This window comes from Cetorhinus maximus, chromosome 7 (assembly GCF_964194155.1).
Source record: "Cetorhinus maximus chromosome 7, sCetMax3.hap1.1, whole genome shotgun sequence".
In the NCBI taxonomy this organism is placed as follows: Eukaryota; Metazoa; Chordata; class Chondrichthyes; order Lamniformes; family Cetorhinidae; genus Cetorhinus; species Cetorhinus maximus.
In genome coordinates, this window is record NC_135885.1 from 18,684,301 (window position 1) to 18,703,578 (window position 19,278).

Sequence of the window (19,278 nt, forward strand, 5' to 3'; positions counted from 1 at the left end):
GTTAGCCATGGATAGTGCATAAAGACTCCCAGAGTCTTTATTTCTCACTTGAATGTATCTTTGCTGAGTGTTATGAAATATCTCCTTAATTGTCTGCCACTGCACTTCTGACCTACCCCTTAACCTAATTTCCCAGCTCACTTTAGCCACCTCTGTCTTCTTACCCTTGTAATTGCGTTTATTTGAGTTTAAAACACTCGTCTTAGACTCACTCTTCTCTCCCTCAAACTGAATGTGAAATTCAGTCATGTTAGGATCATTGCTACCTAGAGGTTCCTTTACTATGAGGTCATTAAATAATCCTGCTTCATTGCACTTTGCCAGGTCTAGAATAGCCTGTTCTCTGGTTGACTCTAGAACGTGCTGCTCTAAGAAATTGTCCTAAAATCACTCTATGAACTCATCTTCCAGGCTACCTTTGCCAATCTTATTCATTTAATCTATATATAGGTTAAAATCACCCATGAGTATTGCTGTGCCCTTCTCACAAGCCCCAACTATTTCATCCCCATTACTTAATCTGTCCTACGTTGTTGTTGTTGTTAGGGGGCCTATAAACTACTCGTGGATTCAAAACATTAACTCTGTTTCTCTCTCCACAGATGCTGCTAGACATCCTGAGTTTTTTCCAGCATTTTCTGTTTTTAATCCCATAAGTGACTTCTTACCTTTGCTATATCTTATCTCTGCCAAAACTGATTCTACTGCTTGATCATTACACTAAGTTCATCTCTCGCTATTGTACTAATGTCATCCTTAACTAACAGAGCTACAACACCACTTTTTCCTCACTTTCTGTCCTTCTGAAAGGTCAAGTACCTTTGAATACTCAGGTGCCAGCCCTGGTCACCTTGCAGATATGTCTCTGTAATTGCTATCTATTTGAGCAACAGTTCATTCATTTTGTTAAGAATGCAACGCACATTCAGGTACAGAGCCTTTGGTTCTGACATTTTACCATATTACTTTATATTCTGGCCTTATCTTATGGCGTGTCGGGCGCGTGCCTGTACGCTGAGTGAAAAATCCTGCCCGTTGAGATTGAGATCACATCACAGTTTGGGAATTGGGATGGATTGTTGCCAGCAAATTATGTTTTTCCAAGTGCCACAATGAAAAATACTTGTGCCTGAAAAGGGTTAGTGTAATCCATGGGATCCTTGAGAAGATCTTAGCAATCAAATACAACAGCAACTGCTTTCATTTATACATCACCTTTCACATAGGAAAATGTCCCAAGGTACTTCACAGGAGTGTTATCAATCTAAATTTGACACTGAGCCAGCTAAGGAGATATTAGGACTAAAAGATGGCTATATATGTTTTGCCAGATGGCCTCATTATGAATGCCTGGTTGAGCTCCATGACTCACTAATGGTTTCAGTCCTGTAGGAGGTTGTTTACACAGCTTGAAGGTGATTGCTACATTTTGAATGACAGCTTCATGAGGTTGTAAAAAGGGAAATTTGATTGGCTGTTTTTTGTTTATTTCACAAGCATTTCAAAAACTTACCAGTGTTGTTATATGAGTCACTGGTTCTGTACCTAGTGGATATTGGAAGAGTTGCTGAGCTTTTGAGGCAATGTTAAGACATTGGTTTGATTTTTACATTGAGTCACGGGGCTCCCCCCACACATGAATATTTGATTCTCCATACTGTAGAATGCAGAAAAGGACTTTATACACTAGACAAAGTACTCTAATACATCTGAACACTTACACAATGTTGGTCAATTTAATAGTTTTGTACCTTTTAAGGACAGAGTCCTATGACCAATCACTGTACAAATAACTTATTTAACTTTTCAAACAACATCTAATTATGACAGTTGAAGTTGGCAAGAGCTTTTAAATTTACCTGTCAAAGGGTTTCCGACTTCACATCAGGCTTCCCTGAAGGCTCATGAGCTAACTTACCTGACATGGTTCCCACAGCCTGCAAGAACCCACCTGCCTTGATGAAAATAGCAACCTAAAAGAAAATCATATTTGGAGCAGGCGTTTAAACAGCAAGCCTGAGGTCATTTTAAGTGTGTGTCGGGCCCTGGCCTGCCATGTTTCCCAACTGAAGGAAAATGGCCCCGCACGTCTCCCATTTGGCCCTCCCAATGCTGGTTTACTTAGCATCGGGAGGATAAAACCTGGCACTTTAACTCTGTTTCTCTCTACATGGATACTGCTTGACTGTATTTCCAGCATTTTATTTTTTTGTTAGGGAGAACTCATGTGCTCTTTTTTTTTGAACATTGCTAAGGGATATCTTATGTCCAACTGAGAAGGCAGACGGGGCCTCATTTTAACACGATGGGTAACTCAGCCCCTGACTCCCCAAAGCCTGTCCACCATCTACAAGGCACAAGTCAGGAGTGTGATTGAATACCCCCCACTTGCCTGGGCGAGTGCAGCTTCCACAATACTCAAGAAGCTTGGCACTGTCAAGTTAGGAAGGTTCTAAAGGAGGAAAGAGGTTTGGAGAAGGATTTTCAGAACAAGGATCCAGACGGTCAAAGGTCCATCCATTAATAATGTGGAGGACGGAGGAAGGGATACACAGAAGGTCAGGGTGAGAGGAACATAGAGCTTGGAGCTCAGGAGAGTGATGGAATACTCACCACTTGCTTGGATGAGTGCAGCTCCCACAACACTCAAGAAGCTTGACACCATCCAGGACAAAGCAGCCCCACTTGATTGGCACCACATCCACATACATTCACTCGCTCACCACTGACACACAGTAGCAGCAGTGTGTACCATCTACAAGATGCACTGCAGGAATTCACCACAGCTCATTCGACAGCACCTTCCACACCCACGACCACTACCATCTAGAAGGATAAGGGCAGCAGATAGGTGGGAACACCACTATCTGGAAGTTCCTCTCCAAGTCACTCACCATCCTGACTTGGAAATATGTCATCATTGCTTCACTGTCGCTGGGTCAAAATCCTGGAACTCCCATCTTAACAGCACTGTGGGTGCACCTACACCACATGGACTGCAGCAGTTCAAGGAGGCAGCTCACCACCACCTTCTCAAGGCCAACTAAGGATGAGCAATAAATGCTGGCCTAGCCAGCAAAACCCACATCCTGTGAATGAATAAAAAAAAGATCTCTGACAGTGCAACAGCCTCTCACTACTGCACTATCTATCCGCTTCGGTTATGTATTCCAAAGCCTGGAATGGAGATCTTCTGACTCAGAGGCAAAGGAGATTCCATTGAGCCAAAAACTTAAAAACTTTGCAAACTTAAAATCTTGTCAACTTCAACCCTAAATTGCCATTGAAAATGCTACACTTGTGTTTTTCTCTATCCTCCTGTTCCTGAGCAGTGTCTGCTGTGGCCAGCTGTTCTCCCATAATCTGTATGTTCAGCTTCTTTTTTCACCTCCTGAGCAGAAATAGCATAGAATCGTATGGTCATTTGCTAAAATTAGGCTTTAATCTGCAACAGCATTAATTTATAAGCTGACAGTACAGTCACTCCATGTGTTGAAGTGGGCGCAGGTAGAACACCAGATTTTCCAAAAGTGCATTTAGTGCACACTCATCAGTCCTGGCACTGATAGTTTATCTGCATTTTAAGACACTATACGCATCGCGCACCATGACTGGCATCTTAGTGGTGCGTAGAATGGTTTCTATTGGAACGCGCTGTCCTTATCTTTTATTAGCATTGAAATTACTGTCAGTGTAAACCTTCACATCGGAGGCACGTTTCCCAACAATGTGCTCAATTTCCATCTATTTTCTGTCTGGTCGAGAATTATTGTTGAGGTGCTGAGGGTGTTGTGCATCACTGTGTTGTAGCCACGCATTAACCCTCTTTTATTAGTTGTTGCTTGCACAACTACACCAAGTTGCACTCTTAATGCGTGACACGCGCAATACACTTCTACTGCCCCATTTGAATCAGGCGTTTTGACTATGCTGAGTTCTTGTTATGTTGGGATTTTGAAGGGTTTCACTGCGTTTCAGCTGACATTAAGCTCCTAGCAGTAGGGATTTTGTTCAATGCTTCCATGGCACTTGAATTAGTTGAGAAGAATGAGCAGAAGAAGAGGAGAGCTGTCAGAGTTGTTAGGCGGCACCGAAAGTTCACTGTCTGGATCCACTGGCATGCCAGGCACAGTTACTTGACAATGGCTGAAGAACACCAGCTCCAGAGAGGCTGAAGCTTGGCAGTAAGGCCATCTCCCATCTGCTTCAGAAAGATCTGTGGATAACCTTACACATAAGGATGGCACAGCCAGTGTTTGTAGAGGTGACCATGACCATTAATGTAACTTAGCTAATTCTATCCTCCAGCTAATCTTATTTTGCAGTAAAAAAAAACTCTGCCTTTTCCTCACTTCAGGGTTACTGCAACCATATGAATCTCATTATAGGAGAGGACTATGCTGGTTGTTCACAGCTAATCAGATGAGAAAGTTTATAATCACTAGAATGGAAGTTCCATGATCTAAGCTCTTACTAACTTTTTCTTTCACCCTAGTGACCAAAGGAAAATATTTCCCAATGTTAATTGCATGCTAATTATATTTAATTGCATGCAGATTGTAGACATTAACTAGGCATTCACTTGAGCCCTTTATAAATAGGCACAGACTAAAACTATGGTTATTGGGTTAGGAGATATATGTCTGTAATGTGTAACTGTAAATAAGCATTAAAGTGTGTAAAGATTGGCTCCAGTTCTATCCTCCATCAACTGGCTTTCTGGAGGAGAATATCAATGTCTGCATCCAGGCATCATTTGATCAGCAGGTCTAAGGCATAAAGCTCAAAAGAGGAGGCGGCCAGAGACATTGATAAGTATACTGTTAGAATTGTCAGAATGAGGGGAAAATTTAGAAGGATACCTGAGGGAAATGCTGATGCATCATTACAGAGTTGACACCATCGATGAACAATTGGTTGGCAACTCAAGGAAAATTCAAACAGTTCATCTGATTGATTGTGACTCACAAGCAATACTTTCCAACCGCTAGTGCAGTCATGTTCAAGGACAAGGTTTGTAGATACTTATTGAGGATGTGGTAAAAGTCAGTGAAAGTGAAATTAAATCACTCCAAACAAGTAATCTACCTTCGCCTCATGCACTTGTTGTTTCTCCCTCTCATCTGACAAACTTCATAGCCTCAAAATTATTATGTCCCCTCCCTGCCGGTAGAATTCCAGCAGAGTGGGTCCTGTGCTCATCGAAAACAGAAGGAGAGCAACCCTGTCAAAAAAGCTGAGGTCAACTCATTGAAATATGGCTTGCAAGGTAAGGGTGATAGTCCCACCAGTTGAGGGCCAGATACACCAGGTGGTGGGGAGGGGGTGAGGAGAGAACCCTGGAGAATTTGGGAATCCAAGTGGACCCCATCTCTATTCTTGTGTGCAACATTGTAGTGCCCCTCTGCAGCGTTGGTCATCCGACAAAAAGGTGCCATAGCCCTGGGGCTAGAGGGTATCACTTGTTGTCCAGCAGTCGCATCCTGGTTCTTTTCCCTACTCTGGAAAGAGAGCTGAGACACTGGACTGACAAAGTATAAAAGCATTGTGACAACTGCCAACCTGTCATCAATTCAAGTCTCTGATGCTGTGCCTTGTCATAGCAAATGTAGGTAGCAGAAGCCTTTATGGTCCATCTAAGATTAATCAGCAAAGCTAAAACCCATGGGATTAAAGGGGCATTGGCAGCATGGATTACAACAAATGGCTTGGGGACAGAAAGCAGAGAGTTGGAATGAATGGTTGTTTTTCAGAATTTTCAGAACAGCAGTGTTCCTAAGGGTGCCAGTATTCGGTCCACTGCTCCTTTTGATTTTTTTAATGACCTGTACAGGGCATAGTTTCAAACTTTGCAGATGATATGAAACTTGGAAATGTAGTAAACAATGAGGAGGATAGTAACAGATTTCAGGAGGACATGGACAGGCTGATGAAATGGCAGGAAGTTGGAGGATGAAATTTAACATGGAGAAATGTGAGGTGATACCATTTGTAGGAAGAATGAGAAGGGACGATGTGAATGAGATGGTACAATTTTAAAGGGTGTGCAGGAATAGAGAAACCGGTTGGGGGTCGGGGACGGTGTGGTAGGGGGCGGTGTGGCAGGGGGTGGGGTGGAGGGTGTATGAACACTAACCTTTGAAGGTAGAAGGACACATTGAGAAGGCTGCTTAAAAAAAGAATATGGGATCCTTGGTTTTATTAATAGAGGAATAGCGGACAAAAACAAAGGTCAGGATTTTTCAGTCGGTGGGTGGGCTTGGCGGGAGCGGGAGGGGGCGATTGTGGGCCAATTAAGGCCTGCCCAGGGTAAGATGCGAGCTGTAGCCCTCAGCGCTACCTGTGCAGGCGGTGGGAAGAGAGAGAGTCGGGGCCAGCTCTCTTTTGTGCATGTGCGTGAAAGAGCGCGTCAATCTCCCTGAGGCAGCTCTGTGCCTCAGGGAGATTGAATCACTATTGAAATTATTAAATAAATAGATTAAAAACTTCATGAGTCATTTGTCACATGAGATGGGACATGATTTTATATTTTGGGAATTTAAAAAATTTAATTAATAAAAGCTTTAGGAAACCTCATCCCGCTCGTAGATGAGGTTTCCTAAAACCGTGAAGGCCGCTTGGCCTTAAGGTTGGACGGGCAGCATTAACAATTACACTAATTATTTCCTTAATAGGCCAGTTAAATATTGGCGGGCGCGCAGCTGACCCTGGTGTGTGCCCGGCGAATGAAGCATCGCAAGACAGCGCGATGATGTCGGGACGCACACCCGACGTTATCGTGCGTCATTTTACGTGTCCGGGTGTTGGGCCCGCCCGCACACGCCAACTGAAAAACCCTGCCCAAAGAATTTATGCTAAACCTTTATAAAACACTGGTTAGGCCTGAACAGGAGAATTGTAGCCAATTCTGGAGAGTGCACATTGGGAAAGATATCAAGGCCTTAGAGTAATTCCAGTGATTTACTTACTAGAATGGTACATTCACCTAGAAGGACAAGGGCCACAGAAGCATGCGCACACCATCCTGACACTGTCACTGGGACAAAATCTTGGAAACCCCTCCCTAACAGATGGTGGCGTAGTGGTAACATCACTGGACTAGTAATCCAGAGACCCAGGCTAATGCTCTGGGGACATGAGTTGAAATCCCACCATGGCAGCTGTTGGAACTTAAGTTCAATTATTAAATCTGGAATATAAAGCTAGTCCTAGTAATGGTGGCCATGAAATATAATTTATTCTTGTAAAAACCCATCTGGTTCACTAATGTCAGTTAGGGAAAGAAATCTTCCATCCTTAAAGGGTCTGGTCTACATGTGACTCCAGACCTACAGCAATGTGGTTGACCAAAAAATGGTCCAGTGAGACACTCAGTTCAAAGGACAATTAGGGATGGGCAACAAATGCCCATCACTCCATGTAATATCAAGAAACAGCTGAAGGCACTGGATATTGAAAAGGCTATGGACTTGGACAATATTCTGGCAATAGTACTGAAGGCTTGTGCTCCAGAACTTGCCGCGCCCCTAGTCAAGCTGTTCCAGTACAGCTATAACACTGGCATCTACCTGGCTATGCATAAAATTGTCCTGGACACAAAAAGCAGAACAAATCCAACCCGTCCAATTACCACCTCATCAGTCTACTCTCGATCATCAGTAAAGTAATGGAAGGGGTCATTAACAGTGCTATCAAGCGGCACTTGCTTAGCACTAACTTGCTCACTGACGTCCAGTTTGGGTTCCGCCAGGGCCACTCAGCTCCTGACCTCACTACAGCCTTGGTTCAAACACGGACAAAAGAGCTGAGCTCCTGAGGTGAGGTGAGAGTGACTGCCCTTGACATCAAGGCCGCATTTGATCGAGTGTGGGATCAAGGAGCCCTAGCAAAGCTGGAGTCAATAGGAATCAGGAGGAAAACTCTCCACTGGTTGGAGACATACTTAGCACAAAGGGAGGTGGTTGTGGTTGTTGGAGATCAGTCATCTCAGCTCCAGGACATCACTGCAGGAGTTCCTCATGGCAGTGTCCTCGGTCCAACCATCTTCAGCTGCTTCATCAATGACCTTCCTTCCATCATAAGGTCAGGAGTGGGGAATGTTCCCTGATGATTGCACAATGTTCAGCACCATTCTCGACTCCTCAGACACTGAAGCAGTCCATGTCCAAATGCAGTAAGACCTGGACAATATCCAGGCTTGGGCTGACAAGTGGCAAATAAAATTCACGCCACACAAGTGTCAGGCAATGACCATCTCCAACAAGAGAGAATCCAACCATTGCCCCTTGATGTTCAATGGCATTACCATCACTGAATCCCCCACTACCAAATGCTGGGGGTTGCCATTGACCAGAAACTGAACCGGACTAGCCATATAAATACTATGGCTACAAGAGCAGGTCAGAAGCTGGGAATCCTGTGACGAGTAACTCACCTCCTGACTCCTCAAAGCCTGTCCACCATCCACAAGGCACAAGTCAGGAGTGTGATGGAATACTCCCCACTTGCCTGGGTGAGTACAGCTCCCACAACACTCAAGAAGCTTACACCATCCAGGACAAAGCAGCCTGCTTGATTGGCACCACATCCACAAACATTCATTCCCTCCATCACCAACGCACAGCAGCAGCAGTGTGTACCATCTACAAGATACACTGCAGGAATTCACCAAGACTCCTTCAACAGTACCCTCCAAACCCATGACCACTGCCATCTAGAAAGACAAGAGCAGCAGATAGATAGGAACACTGCCACCTGGAAGTTCCCCTCCAAGCCACACACCAACCTGACTTGGAAATATATCGCCGTTCCTTCACTGTCGCTGGGTCAAAATCCTGGAACTTTCTTCCTAACAGCACTGCCTACAGTTCTTCCTATACCACATGGACTGCAGCAGTTCAAGAATGCAGCTCACCACCTCAAGGACAAGTAGGGATGGGTAATAAATGCTGGTCCTGCCAGTGAGGCCCACATCCCGTGAATGAGTTAAATAAAACGGAGCCAGCACAGGCATGATGGGCTGAATGGCCTCCTTCTGTGCTGTATCATTTCATGATTTTAACTATGGTTGTTATATTTTGGGCCTGCAATACCACATGGGCACAATCAATATTTTCATAATGCTAAGGGAATTCAGCAATTCTGAAAAACTTGCTAACCTTCTCAGTCACCTGGATCTGAGCACTGTCATTTGGTTGTGGGGTGGGAGTGGTGCAAGGATGGTGGGCCAAAATCCTTAATTGGCCGTTGCTGACAAGATGCCCCCTGGGTCCCACCATTGGCCCAAAGCAGGGTCGCTTCTCGCTTTCGGCTTCAGCAATGGGACTTCAGCCACCTCATCAAAATTCAGTCCATTGTGTACATTGACATCCACAGACAGTGAAAGAATTGATGACTTGCCTTAAAGGAGGAGTGCAAAGTAAATTCGGTAACCTCACAGATGTTCCCTGTAGCCTCCTGGAGTCAGCCTATGGTATCAAATTTGAGCGTTGTGGGCACCGTTAGATCCTGTGCAGTTCAGTTTGGTTACAGATGTGACTGCAGCTACTCAAAAGCTTTGCGACCAAAGCACAACCTTCCGAGACTGAGCTCCTTGGAAAGGCCTTCGGAAGTGCCCCTGGTGTCCTTGTTGTGCTGTTTGGGTAGTGCCGGCTCTATAGTGCTGCCTGACTAATCTGGTTTCCCATATTGCTTCCTATTGCCCCTTTTCCATCATCATATAGATCATGTAAAATGGGATTCCCATTGGAAAGCCTATCGTTTGACCTGCAGATCCCTATTCAATAATTGTCTTGAATCAGCCTGATTTTCAAAGCTAATGCAGAAGGCTTCCTTAGCATGAGTACTGGACAAAAATCTTCATTATTGTAGGGTTGCATTCCCTGGAATTTAGTAAGTTATGGATGATTTGATTAATGTTTTTAAGATACTAAGGAAGCTGATAGAGAGGAATTATTTCCAATGTTTGGGAGCCTAAGACTAGGGCCTAAAATGTGAGCCAAACCTTTCAGGAGTGAAATTAAGGTGGTAGACGTTTGGAACTCTCTTCTGCAAATGACTATTGATGCTAGATCAGATGTTAATTTCAAATGTAGAAACATAGAAACATAGGAAATAGAAGCAGGAGTAGGTCTTTCGGCTCTTCAAGCCTGCTCTGCCATTCTATATGATCGTGGCTGATCCTCTATCTCAATGCCATTCTCCTGCTCAGTCCCCATACCCCTTGACGCTTTTAGAGTCTAGAAGTCTATCTATTTCCTTCTTAAATATATTCAGTGACTTGGCCTCCACAGCTTCTGTGATAGAGAATTCCACAGGTTCTCCACCCTCTGAGTGAAGAAATTTCTCGTCATCTCAGTCCTAAACGGTCTACCCCGTATCCTGAGATTGTGATCCCTTGTTCTAGACCCCCTCCACCGGAGGAAACATTATCCCTGCATCCAGTCTGCCCAGCCCTGTCAGAATTTTATACATTTCAATGAGATCCCCTCTCATTTTTCTAAAGTCCAGTGAATGCAGGCCTAGTCAGCCCAATCTCTCCTCTAAGGTCGCTAGATTTTTGTTAACCAAAGGTGTTAAGAGATATGGGTAAAGTCAAATGTATAGAGTTAAGTCACAGATCAGCCATGATCTTACTGAATAATAGAACAGGCTCAAGGGACTAAATAGTCTACTGCTGTCCCTTTGTTTCTGTAAGTAATTTTAGTGAACAGTGTCCCTTTAACAAAGTACATTTGCCTCGTTGAATGGGTCTGAGCAAAATTTGCCTTTTAGGCAGTGGCTCACACTCTTAAAGGGAAGATAGCTTATGTGAACTCCTTCATTTGCATGTGGTTGTCTTATGAGGGCAAGTGCTTCTGCAACGCACCCTGAAACGAAACAGAATTTCTGTCATTTCCCCACTGGGAACCTGGTGTAAATCATCCTTATCAGATACTCCTGCTCCTGCAATGGTGCAAATTTGGAGTACACCGCCTCCCAAGTCAGGAATTTTGGAGACTCCATTTTCTTCCTCTGTCTTGTCTGTAATACAAAGTAACAACTCTTGTGACTGTCTGGCTTCTGATCTTTACTGAATGCACAAATGTACTGAGGATGAAGAAAGTCTAGGAATGGTACTCAACCCTACGATAAAAATTATTGTATTGTATTGAGTGAGCCCCTCAACTGCTTAGCAAATTCACAAGTCAAAGCTGTACGGACCAGGATGGTTCTACACTTATTCCTGGTTTGTGCTGAGTTTGCTGTGGGTGTTGCTAGGAGCTCTACAGTTTCCTTCAATAATCTTGAATGAGGAAGGGGGAAAGCAATGTTCCCAATTTTGATTGTTAACCGGTGAACGCACCTCTAAGTGTATCAGTATGGACATTGGGATAGGTGGTAATCCTTCCAGGGTCATTAAAGCCTTTCCAATGCTCATTGTCAATACTCATACTTGAAGAATGGAGGTTAAGGTTTAGGCTTTGGCGATAAATTAAGCTGTGAGCAGTGGCAACGGGATACAATTGATGGGAAATGTGCAGGAACATCACCCCAGACGGTGTGATCCATGCACCGGAGCTTCCTGCTAATCTTTTTAATAGCTCAGATAAAGTCCTACTTCACTGTGGACCATGAAAAGGGGAAATTTATAGAGACAAGATGGTCAGTAATTCAAAAAATTGAACTATGGCCACAAGGTGACTTATCTTTTTGACAGCTTTTCAATTTAATTTTAATGAACAATGTCTAAGAATCGCATTATGTATCAGACTCTAATCCATTTAATGTTTTCAATGACTATAAAACTTCACAAAACATGTATTTTATATTTTTATCCAGTTAGATTAATGTCATTCAGCTCAGGGAAAATGTATTGTCCGGTTTTCCAGCCAAGTTACTGCAACTACTACAATGCTATTTTATTCAATGAATGTAATGATACTTACAGCATACAATGATATCTTCAGTATATAATAATATTGTTGTATGTCCTAGTGTCTGGTGGAATTCATTAAAAAAAAATGTCTGCAGTTAATAAATGTCAAACGATTAGGCCTCATTGATTGTTGTCCCGTTAAAAAAAGACTCATTTATATAGTGCTTTTCTTGACCTCAGGACTCCCCAAATCACCGTACAGCCAATGCAGTTCTTTTGAAGTGTCTTCACTGTTGTAATGTAGGATAGTGTGGTAGCCAATTTGCACACAACAAGTTCCCACAAACATCAAACTGAGGGATAAATACAGGACTCTGTGGAGAAATCACCATCTCTTAGAAACATAGAAAATAGGAGCGGGAGTAGGTAATTTGGCCCTTCAAACCTGCTCTGCCATTCAATATGATCATGGCGGATCCTCTATCTCAATGCCTTATTCCTGTGCTCTCCCCATACCCCTTGACACCTTTAGAGTCTAGAAATCTATCTATTTCCTTCTTAAATATATAAATATATTCCTTCTTAAATATATGGTAAAGAATTCCACAGGCTCACCAGCCTCTAAGTGATGAAATTTCTTCTCATCTCAGTCCTAAATGGCCGACCCCATTTCCTGAGACTGTGACCCCTTGTTCTAGACCCCCAGCCAGAGGAAAAATCATCCCTGCATCTAGTCTGTCCCGTTTTTGTACGTTTCAATGAGATCCCATCTCATTCTTCTAAATTCCAATGAATACAGGCCTATTTGACACAATCTCTCCTCATACAGCAGTCCTGCATCCTAGGATTCAGTCTGGTGAACCTTTGCTGCACTCCCTCTATGGCAAGTATATCCTTTCCTAGGTAAGGAGACCAAAACAGCACACAATACTCCAGGTGTGGTCTCATCAAGGCCCTGTACAGCTGCAGTAAGACACCCTTACTCCTGTACTCAAGTCCTCTTGCAATGAAGGTCAACATACCATTTGTCTTCCTAATTGTTTGCTGCACCTGCATGCTTGCTTTCAGTGACAGGTGTACAAGGACACCTTGGTCCCTTTGTACATCAACATTTCCCAATCTATCACCATTTAAATAATACTCTGCCATTATGTTTTTCCTACTGAAGTGGATAACATCACACTTATCCACATTATATAGCATCTGCCATGTATTTGCCCACTCACTCAACTTGTCTAAATCGCCTTGAAGCCTCCTAACATCCTCCTCATTGCTCACATTCCCAGCTAGTTTTGCGTCATCAGCAAACTTGGAAATATCACATTTGGTTCCCTCATCTAAATCATTGATATATATATTATGAATAGCTGGGGCCCAAGCACTGATCCCTGTGGTACCCCACTAGTAATCACCTGCCAGTCTGAAAAAGACCCATTTATTCCTACTCTCTGTTCACTATCTGTTAACCAATTCTCTATTCATGTCAATATATTACCCCAATCCAACGTGCTTCGATTTTGCACACTAACCTTTTATGGGGGACTTTATCAAAAGCTTTCTGAAAATCCAAATACACCACATCCACTGGTTCTCCCTTATCTATTCTGCTAGTTACATCCTCAAAAAACTCCAGTATGTTTATTAGACATGATTTCCCTATCATTAATCCATGTTCACTTTGTCTAATCCAGTTGATATTTTCTGAGTGTCCTGTTATCCCATTCTATATAATAGACTCTAGCATTTTCCATACTATTGACTTCAGGCTAACCTGCCTGTAATTCCCTGATTCCCTGAGGGTTACATTTGCCACCCTCCAATCTGCTGGCACTATTCCCGAATCTAAAGAATTTTGGAAGATGACAACCAATACATCCACTATTTCCATGGCCACCTCCTTTAGTACCCTGGGATGTAGATTATCAGGCCCGGGGATTTATCAGTTATCAGTCCCATTAACTTTTCCAGCACTTCTTTTTCAGTGATACTAATTTCCTTCAATTCCGCCTTCTCACTAGACCCTTGGTTCCCTAGCATTTCTGGGAAGTTATTTGAAATACTGCCATGGGATCTTTCATGTACACCTGAGAAGGCAAATGGAATCTCAGCTTTACATCTCATCTGACAGATAGCACATCTGATAATGCAGTACTCCTCAGTATTCCACTGCGGTGTCAGCCTAGATTATCAGCAGAATTTCATGTCTTGCAGGCGGATGTGTGCCTGACCTGATTGGGAGTAAAATAGTCCGCGATGATGTCTGACGAACGTCCCGATGTCGATATTTTGGTTGGCGGGCACGTGTGAGAGTCGCCAGTTCGCCCGCCCGACAATTAAGAGGCCTATTAAGGCCATTACTCAATTAATTTAACCCTATTCTATCCTGCCCGTCCAACCTTACGGTTGGCGGGTGGATGAATAGGCCAGGCGGCCTTTGCTTTTTAGAGGAAGCCTCATCCACGGGCGGGATGAGGATTCCCACAGTGATTAAAAAAAAATAAAAATTTCGAAACATCATTTTTATTATGTCCCTGTTCATGTGACTGAGTCACATGTGGGGACTTCTCTCCCTTATTTTTAAAATCTTTATTTTTCATTTTAAAATTCTTCAGTTCCTTGAAGCAGCTCTGTGCCTTCAGGGAGCTTTCAGTGCGTGCTCCCCCGCGCCTGTGCAGACTTCAGCGCCCACGCTCCTCCCGCACCCAACCTGGCAGTGCTGAGGCTCTCAGTGCGCCTTTCACGCTGGCTGCCCGTTAATTGGCCAGCCAGTGTGAAATCGCGCTCGGAGCCCGATCGCGGGCGGTGGTCCATTGCGCGGCTGTTTCTCAGGCCCGCCTGCCACGCTTGCCCGAGGAAGGGGAAACCCTGCCCTATGTGTGGGACTATTCCTGACTCGAATGAGGAACGCTGCCCACTGAGACACAGTTAATGCCACATCGGTGGCGTCAGCAAGGCCAGATTTCTGATTGTCCGATGTTAGGCGCCTATATTTGTTTGCCTTTGTTGAATTGCCATTATTCCTGGGTGTTTGGGACGCGGGGGCTTGGGGGGTCTTCGGTTGGTCTCTCACCCAGAAAACTTTGAAAATGGCCAATCAGAGCACTACCTAAAGATATGTCTTTGTGATGAGTCGTCTTGAGATTGGTTTGTGGAGGGGTAGCGAATGAGTTGCAATTGCCGGGGCAACTCTCTGGTGAGTAAAGCACAACTAAGAGGGTCATTTTTACACTTGCCCTCTGTGACATTGGGTGAGGAAGGGGAAAATTGATCAGAGTTTCCACTTCTCACATTTATCCAGCAACTGCTTCTAGAAGTGTATCTGTGTGAACATTGGTCTTGTCCATGATGCTATCTGTGCTCCATTCACTTCCAACTAGCATCTGAACTCCAATAATTAAAGAAAAAATTCTATTTTCTTCTTTCCTCTCCTGAAAGTGTGCACTCTTGGATATTGTTCGTTGGGTGTTAGCAACTCTTTAGTACCTTACTGAAGTGGCTCATCTCCTTGCGTATGCCTGGGCAATGTATATTGGCAAGATACTCAGCTGACAGAGGGGGCATCACAGCCACATTTGACCCTGTTGGCTCCAACATTCAAACATTCAGACTTTCCAACATGATTGTCAGTGGCTGATTTTTTTTTCACTCTTCAGACCAACCTGTGGAATCGGAATGCAATTACAGTGCCCCCATCACTAGCAAAGTTAGAGCCAGCTAACTTAGCGTGAACTGGGTCTTTCAGGAGAATTGGGGTGTGTTAGTATCTAATAGGTTCTGTTTGATGGATGTTAAATACCCAGTAGTTTAAGGGAATAAGGTGAACAGGGGTCAGTTAATTATACTCAAATGTGTAAATATAAATAAGCGTCAGCCAGCACTGGGTGCCTGGTATTGGAGTGGAGTGGTGAGCAATAAACTATCCTAGTCTTTTAATCATTAGGATGTTGGGGAAAATATTGTTTCAAAGGTGGAACGTGGTGAACACAGGTATAAGCACAACATGTGAGAAATGAGTGGCGGGTGGAAAACTTTGATTTGTGGAAAGATCAGGTACTATTTCCACCATTTGCAGAATGAGGTTTAAATGTCAAGGTTAGGCCTTGATGTTATCGCTCAATGTTACATTTTGCCATTGGCCATGTTTTATCATTTAATCACTAAAAGATAGTCAGATTTATAAGTCTTGGATTTTGCTGTGTGGGGTGGTAGTGGGCAAAAGAACCATCTGGTCTGGAGATGAAATTCTTCAAGATCTTGATCAATGTTTAACATTAAGGCTGTAGGAAACTGGTATGGAAATATGGGAACTAGGAAGGGGAATCCAGATTAAAAATCAGAACCTTGGTGCAATTGATTTTTGCATATTTTGTGATGAGTTTAAAATTGAAATCAACAGGAAACCATCAACAAATATACGTAGAGAAATAACTGGCCCAACGCACCAGCCAAGTCAATTTGAATTTTTCTTGACTCATGAGCCCGATAACTTCCTGCTGCTGCATTTGGTAAGATTGCTTTCTGGTTAATCAACCAGAATTTCTTGGGGATGCGCATTGTTGCAAAGGTGCATCCTAGATATAGGGGCCTTTGAGTGGAGGAGACTATGGGGTAAATGACATTCACAAATACTCATACCTAGCTGGAGTTTACAGCGACTTTTGCGCAACTCAATTGTCCCCTCGTCGTCTTTTTTAAGATTGATGGTGTTTGTGAATTTCCTGGGTTAATGCCAATTTTCTCACTGCAAAGCAATGAAAATACTTCCAACATACAAAAAGCCAATTTCGTACAACATTAAATTCAGAAAAAGCAAGAGCTCAGACTGTCCTAGATTGAACCACTCTGTGAGCGTTCACTGTTGAATTTTAATCGCTATGGCACCTTCCCTTCTCAGACCAAACAAAGGAAATGATTCCTCATGGCCTAGCGTATGTAAGGAACTGGCCGAATGCTATGCATATTAAATCTAATCTAAAACATCTGGTGGGTGATATTGGTCTCTGACAGCAGGGCAAAATGGAGATGGAGCGAATCGACTGCCCATTTTTCACCACGCCCAATTTTTTTTTTTTTATTCATTGAAGTTCATAGGACGATAATTCAAACCCTTTTTGGGGACTCGTTTTTATAGTCTCACTGTCTTACACTTGGCTTGAAATTAAAAATCTTGGCGATATTTTCCCAGTCAATTGAAAATAAAATGTCATGTTGAAAAATCGGTTGTAATTAGCTACTGGACTGATGCTGCCGGTGTAGAACAGTTTCACCCCCTTGGATTATTAAAGGTGGGTTTAGAAGTTTTATAATCTAAATCTTTGCTCGAATCAACGTGCTTTACTGAATTTAGTCCATTTGCACCCCACAGCCACCAGCCTGCATAGTCTGTCAAGACAGCAGCAAAGAAATGAGACATAACAGGCTGTGCTTTTCAATTTATCATGATTAATTTTAGCAGACTTCTATGACTTTAGTTTGATCTCTGGTCTTTAAACTTTGATCTATAGTATCTGGACATCAACAGCGCCCATTATACAGGTCTGATTAGATACTTGTGTCCTTGATCTTTAAGTGAGATGGAAACCTCAGCTGTTCAGTTAAGTAATTAATTTAGGAAAACCATTGAAAACCATTAATGTACACACTTAGTAGGGAATTCAATTCTAAATTGCTCCATGCAGACTTAGGCCTTGATGTTATGGCTCAATATTACATTTTGCCATTGGCCATGTTTTATCATGTAATCACTAAAAGATAGTCAGATTTAACCATCTGGCCTGGAGATGAAATTCTTCATTGAGATCTTGATCGTCATCAAGGGCAGAGAGAAGCTAGCTAAAGGCAGAGGTTCTTACACAGGCACGTGCATTGGGAAAGATCAATTGGTCAAATCTGAGAGTGGACTTTGGCTTCCGTGCCTCTCATTTAGCGGCCGCAGCGGTTCAAGAAGTCAGCTCACCACCTTCTCGGGCAGTTAGGGGTGGGCAATAAATGCTGGCCTAGCCAGCCACGCCTGGACCCCATGAATGAATAAAAAGATAGAATTGTCACAGCAACAAATCTTAATGGGAAAACCAGGAGTAAATTTTGAAGTGTCAGTTGCGGCTCAGTTGGTATCATAATTGCCTCTGGGTCACATGTTTCCAGGTTCAAGTCCCACTTCAGGACTTGAACACAAAAATCTAGGAATGACACTCCAGTGCACTAATCAAGGTGCAGTATATTGGGTGAGATGTTAAACCGAGGCCCTGTGTGCCCCCTCAGATGGGTATAAAAGATTCATGGCATTCTTTCTAAGAATGTCAGGGGAGTTACCCTTGGTGTCTTGGCCAATATTTATTTCCCAGTCAACATCACAAACAGATTATCTAGTCATGATCACATTGCAGTTTGTGGGAGTTTGCTGTGTGCAAATTGGTTGCTGCATTTCCTACATCACAACAGTGATTACATCCAAAAGCACTGCATTGGTTGCAAAGTGTGTTGAGATGTTTGGTAGCCACAATCAGCACTATATAAATGCAAGTCTTCCTTTATTTTTCATTTTTAAATTAGCATTGGCGAGATCAGTGCCCCAGATGGCAAAATGTATGGCATATCTCACCGATTTCAGCATGATAAGAAATTCTGGGCCAATGTACATGAATGATCTTCAAACTAAATTCTTCCATCCCTTTATTTTAGGCTCCATTCCAATGCACCGAGGAATTTAGAATATCAATTCTTCAACTCCAAGTCGAAAGGCAGTGATTTCAATGATAAGACACCTTTGTTGGATGTTACTTCTGAAGTGAATGGGTAAGTTACAAAATGAAATGAATCTCCTTGACTGCAAATTAAATGCAGAGGGAATGTGAAGGAGCAGCCACCAAAGGCAGCTGAAATACCAATGAGAAAAATACTTGGGGTTAGCATTGTTTATAATGCTGTAACAATTTGCAGCACTTAGTACTTTGATTTTCAATCTAAGTTGATTGAAGTATTAACTTGCCTCATTGCGGAATAAGAAATTTTATGGTGGCTCTCTTTTGAGGTAGATGTTTATCTGGCTGGACCACTGAAACAAAAACAGAAAATGCTGGAAAAACTCAGCAGGCCTAGTAGCATCTGTGGAGAGAGAAACAGAGTTAATGTTTCGAGTCCGTATGATCTTTCTTCAGAGCTGAGTGCACTTAAAACACTTTTGGGTCCTGTTCTTGCCTGCTAAAACTGCAGGATCATCCAGGAATGCAAAGGTAACCACTAGGTTTCTTTACTCTATTGCAAACGACATTCTAAAACTCCACTTTTCTGTTCCCAGCACCCTCACCTCCAACAACTAGTGCAAGGAGCTCATGGACTTCTTTGTCACTAAGCTAGAGACAATCTGATCAGCTGCATCTCTCCCTTCCACTAGCCCACCAGTCCAAACTTCCTTTATTACT

The 19,278-nt window shown here is 43.1% G+C and overlaps 1 protein-coding gene across 2 annotated transcripts in view; it reads left to right on the forward strand.

The window, feature by feature from the left end:
• The window catches only part of oca2 (oculocutaneous albinism II), a 573,569-nt gene that overhangs the window by 124,628 nt on the left and 429,663 nt on the right, over window positions 1-19,278 (forward strand). For both annotated transcript variants that reach the window (XM_078544815.1, XM_078544816.1), the window contains exon 3: window positions 18,539-18,652. In XM_078544815.1, the coding sequence (XP_078400941.1) occupies window positions 18,539-18,652 (114 nt within the window). The remainder of the gene's footprint in view (window positions 1-18,538; window positions 18,653-19,278) is intronic.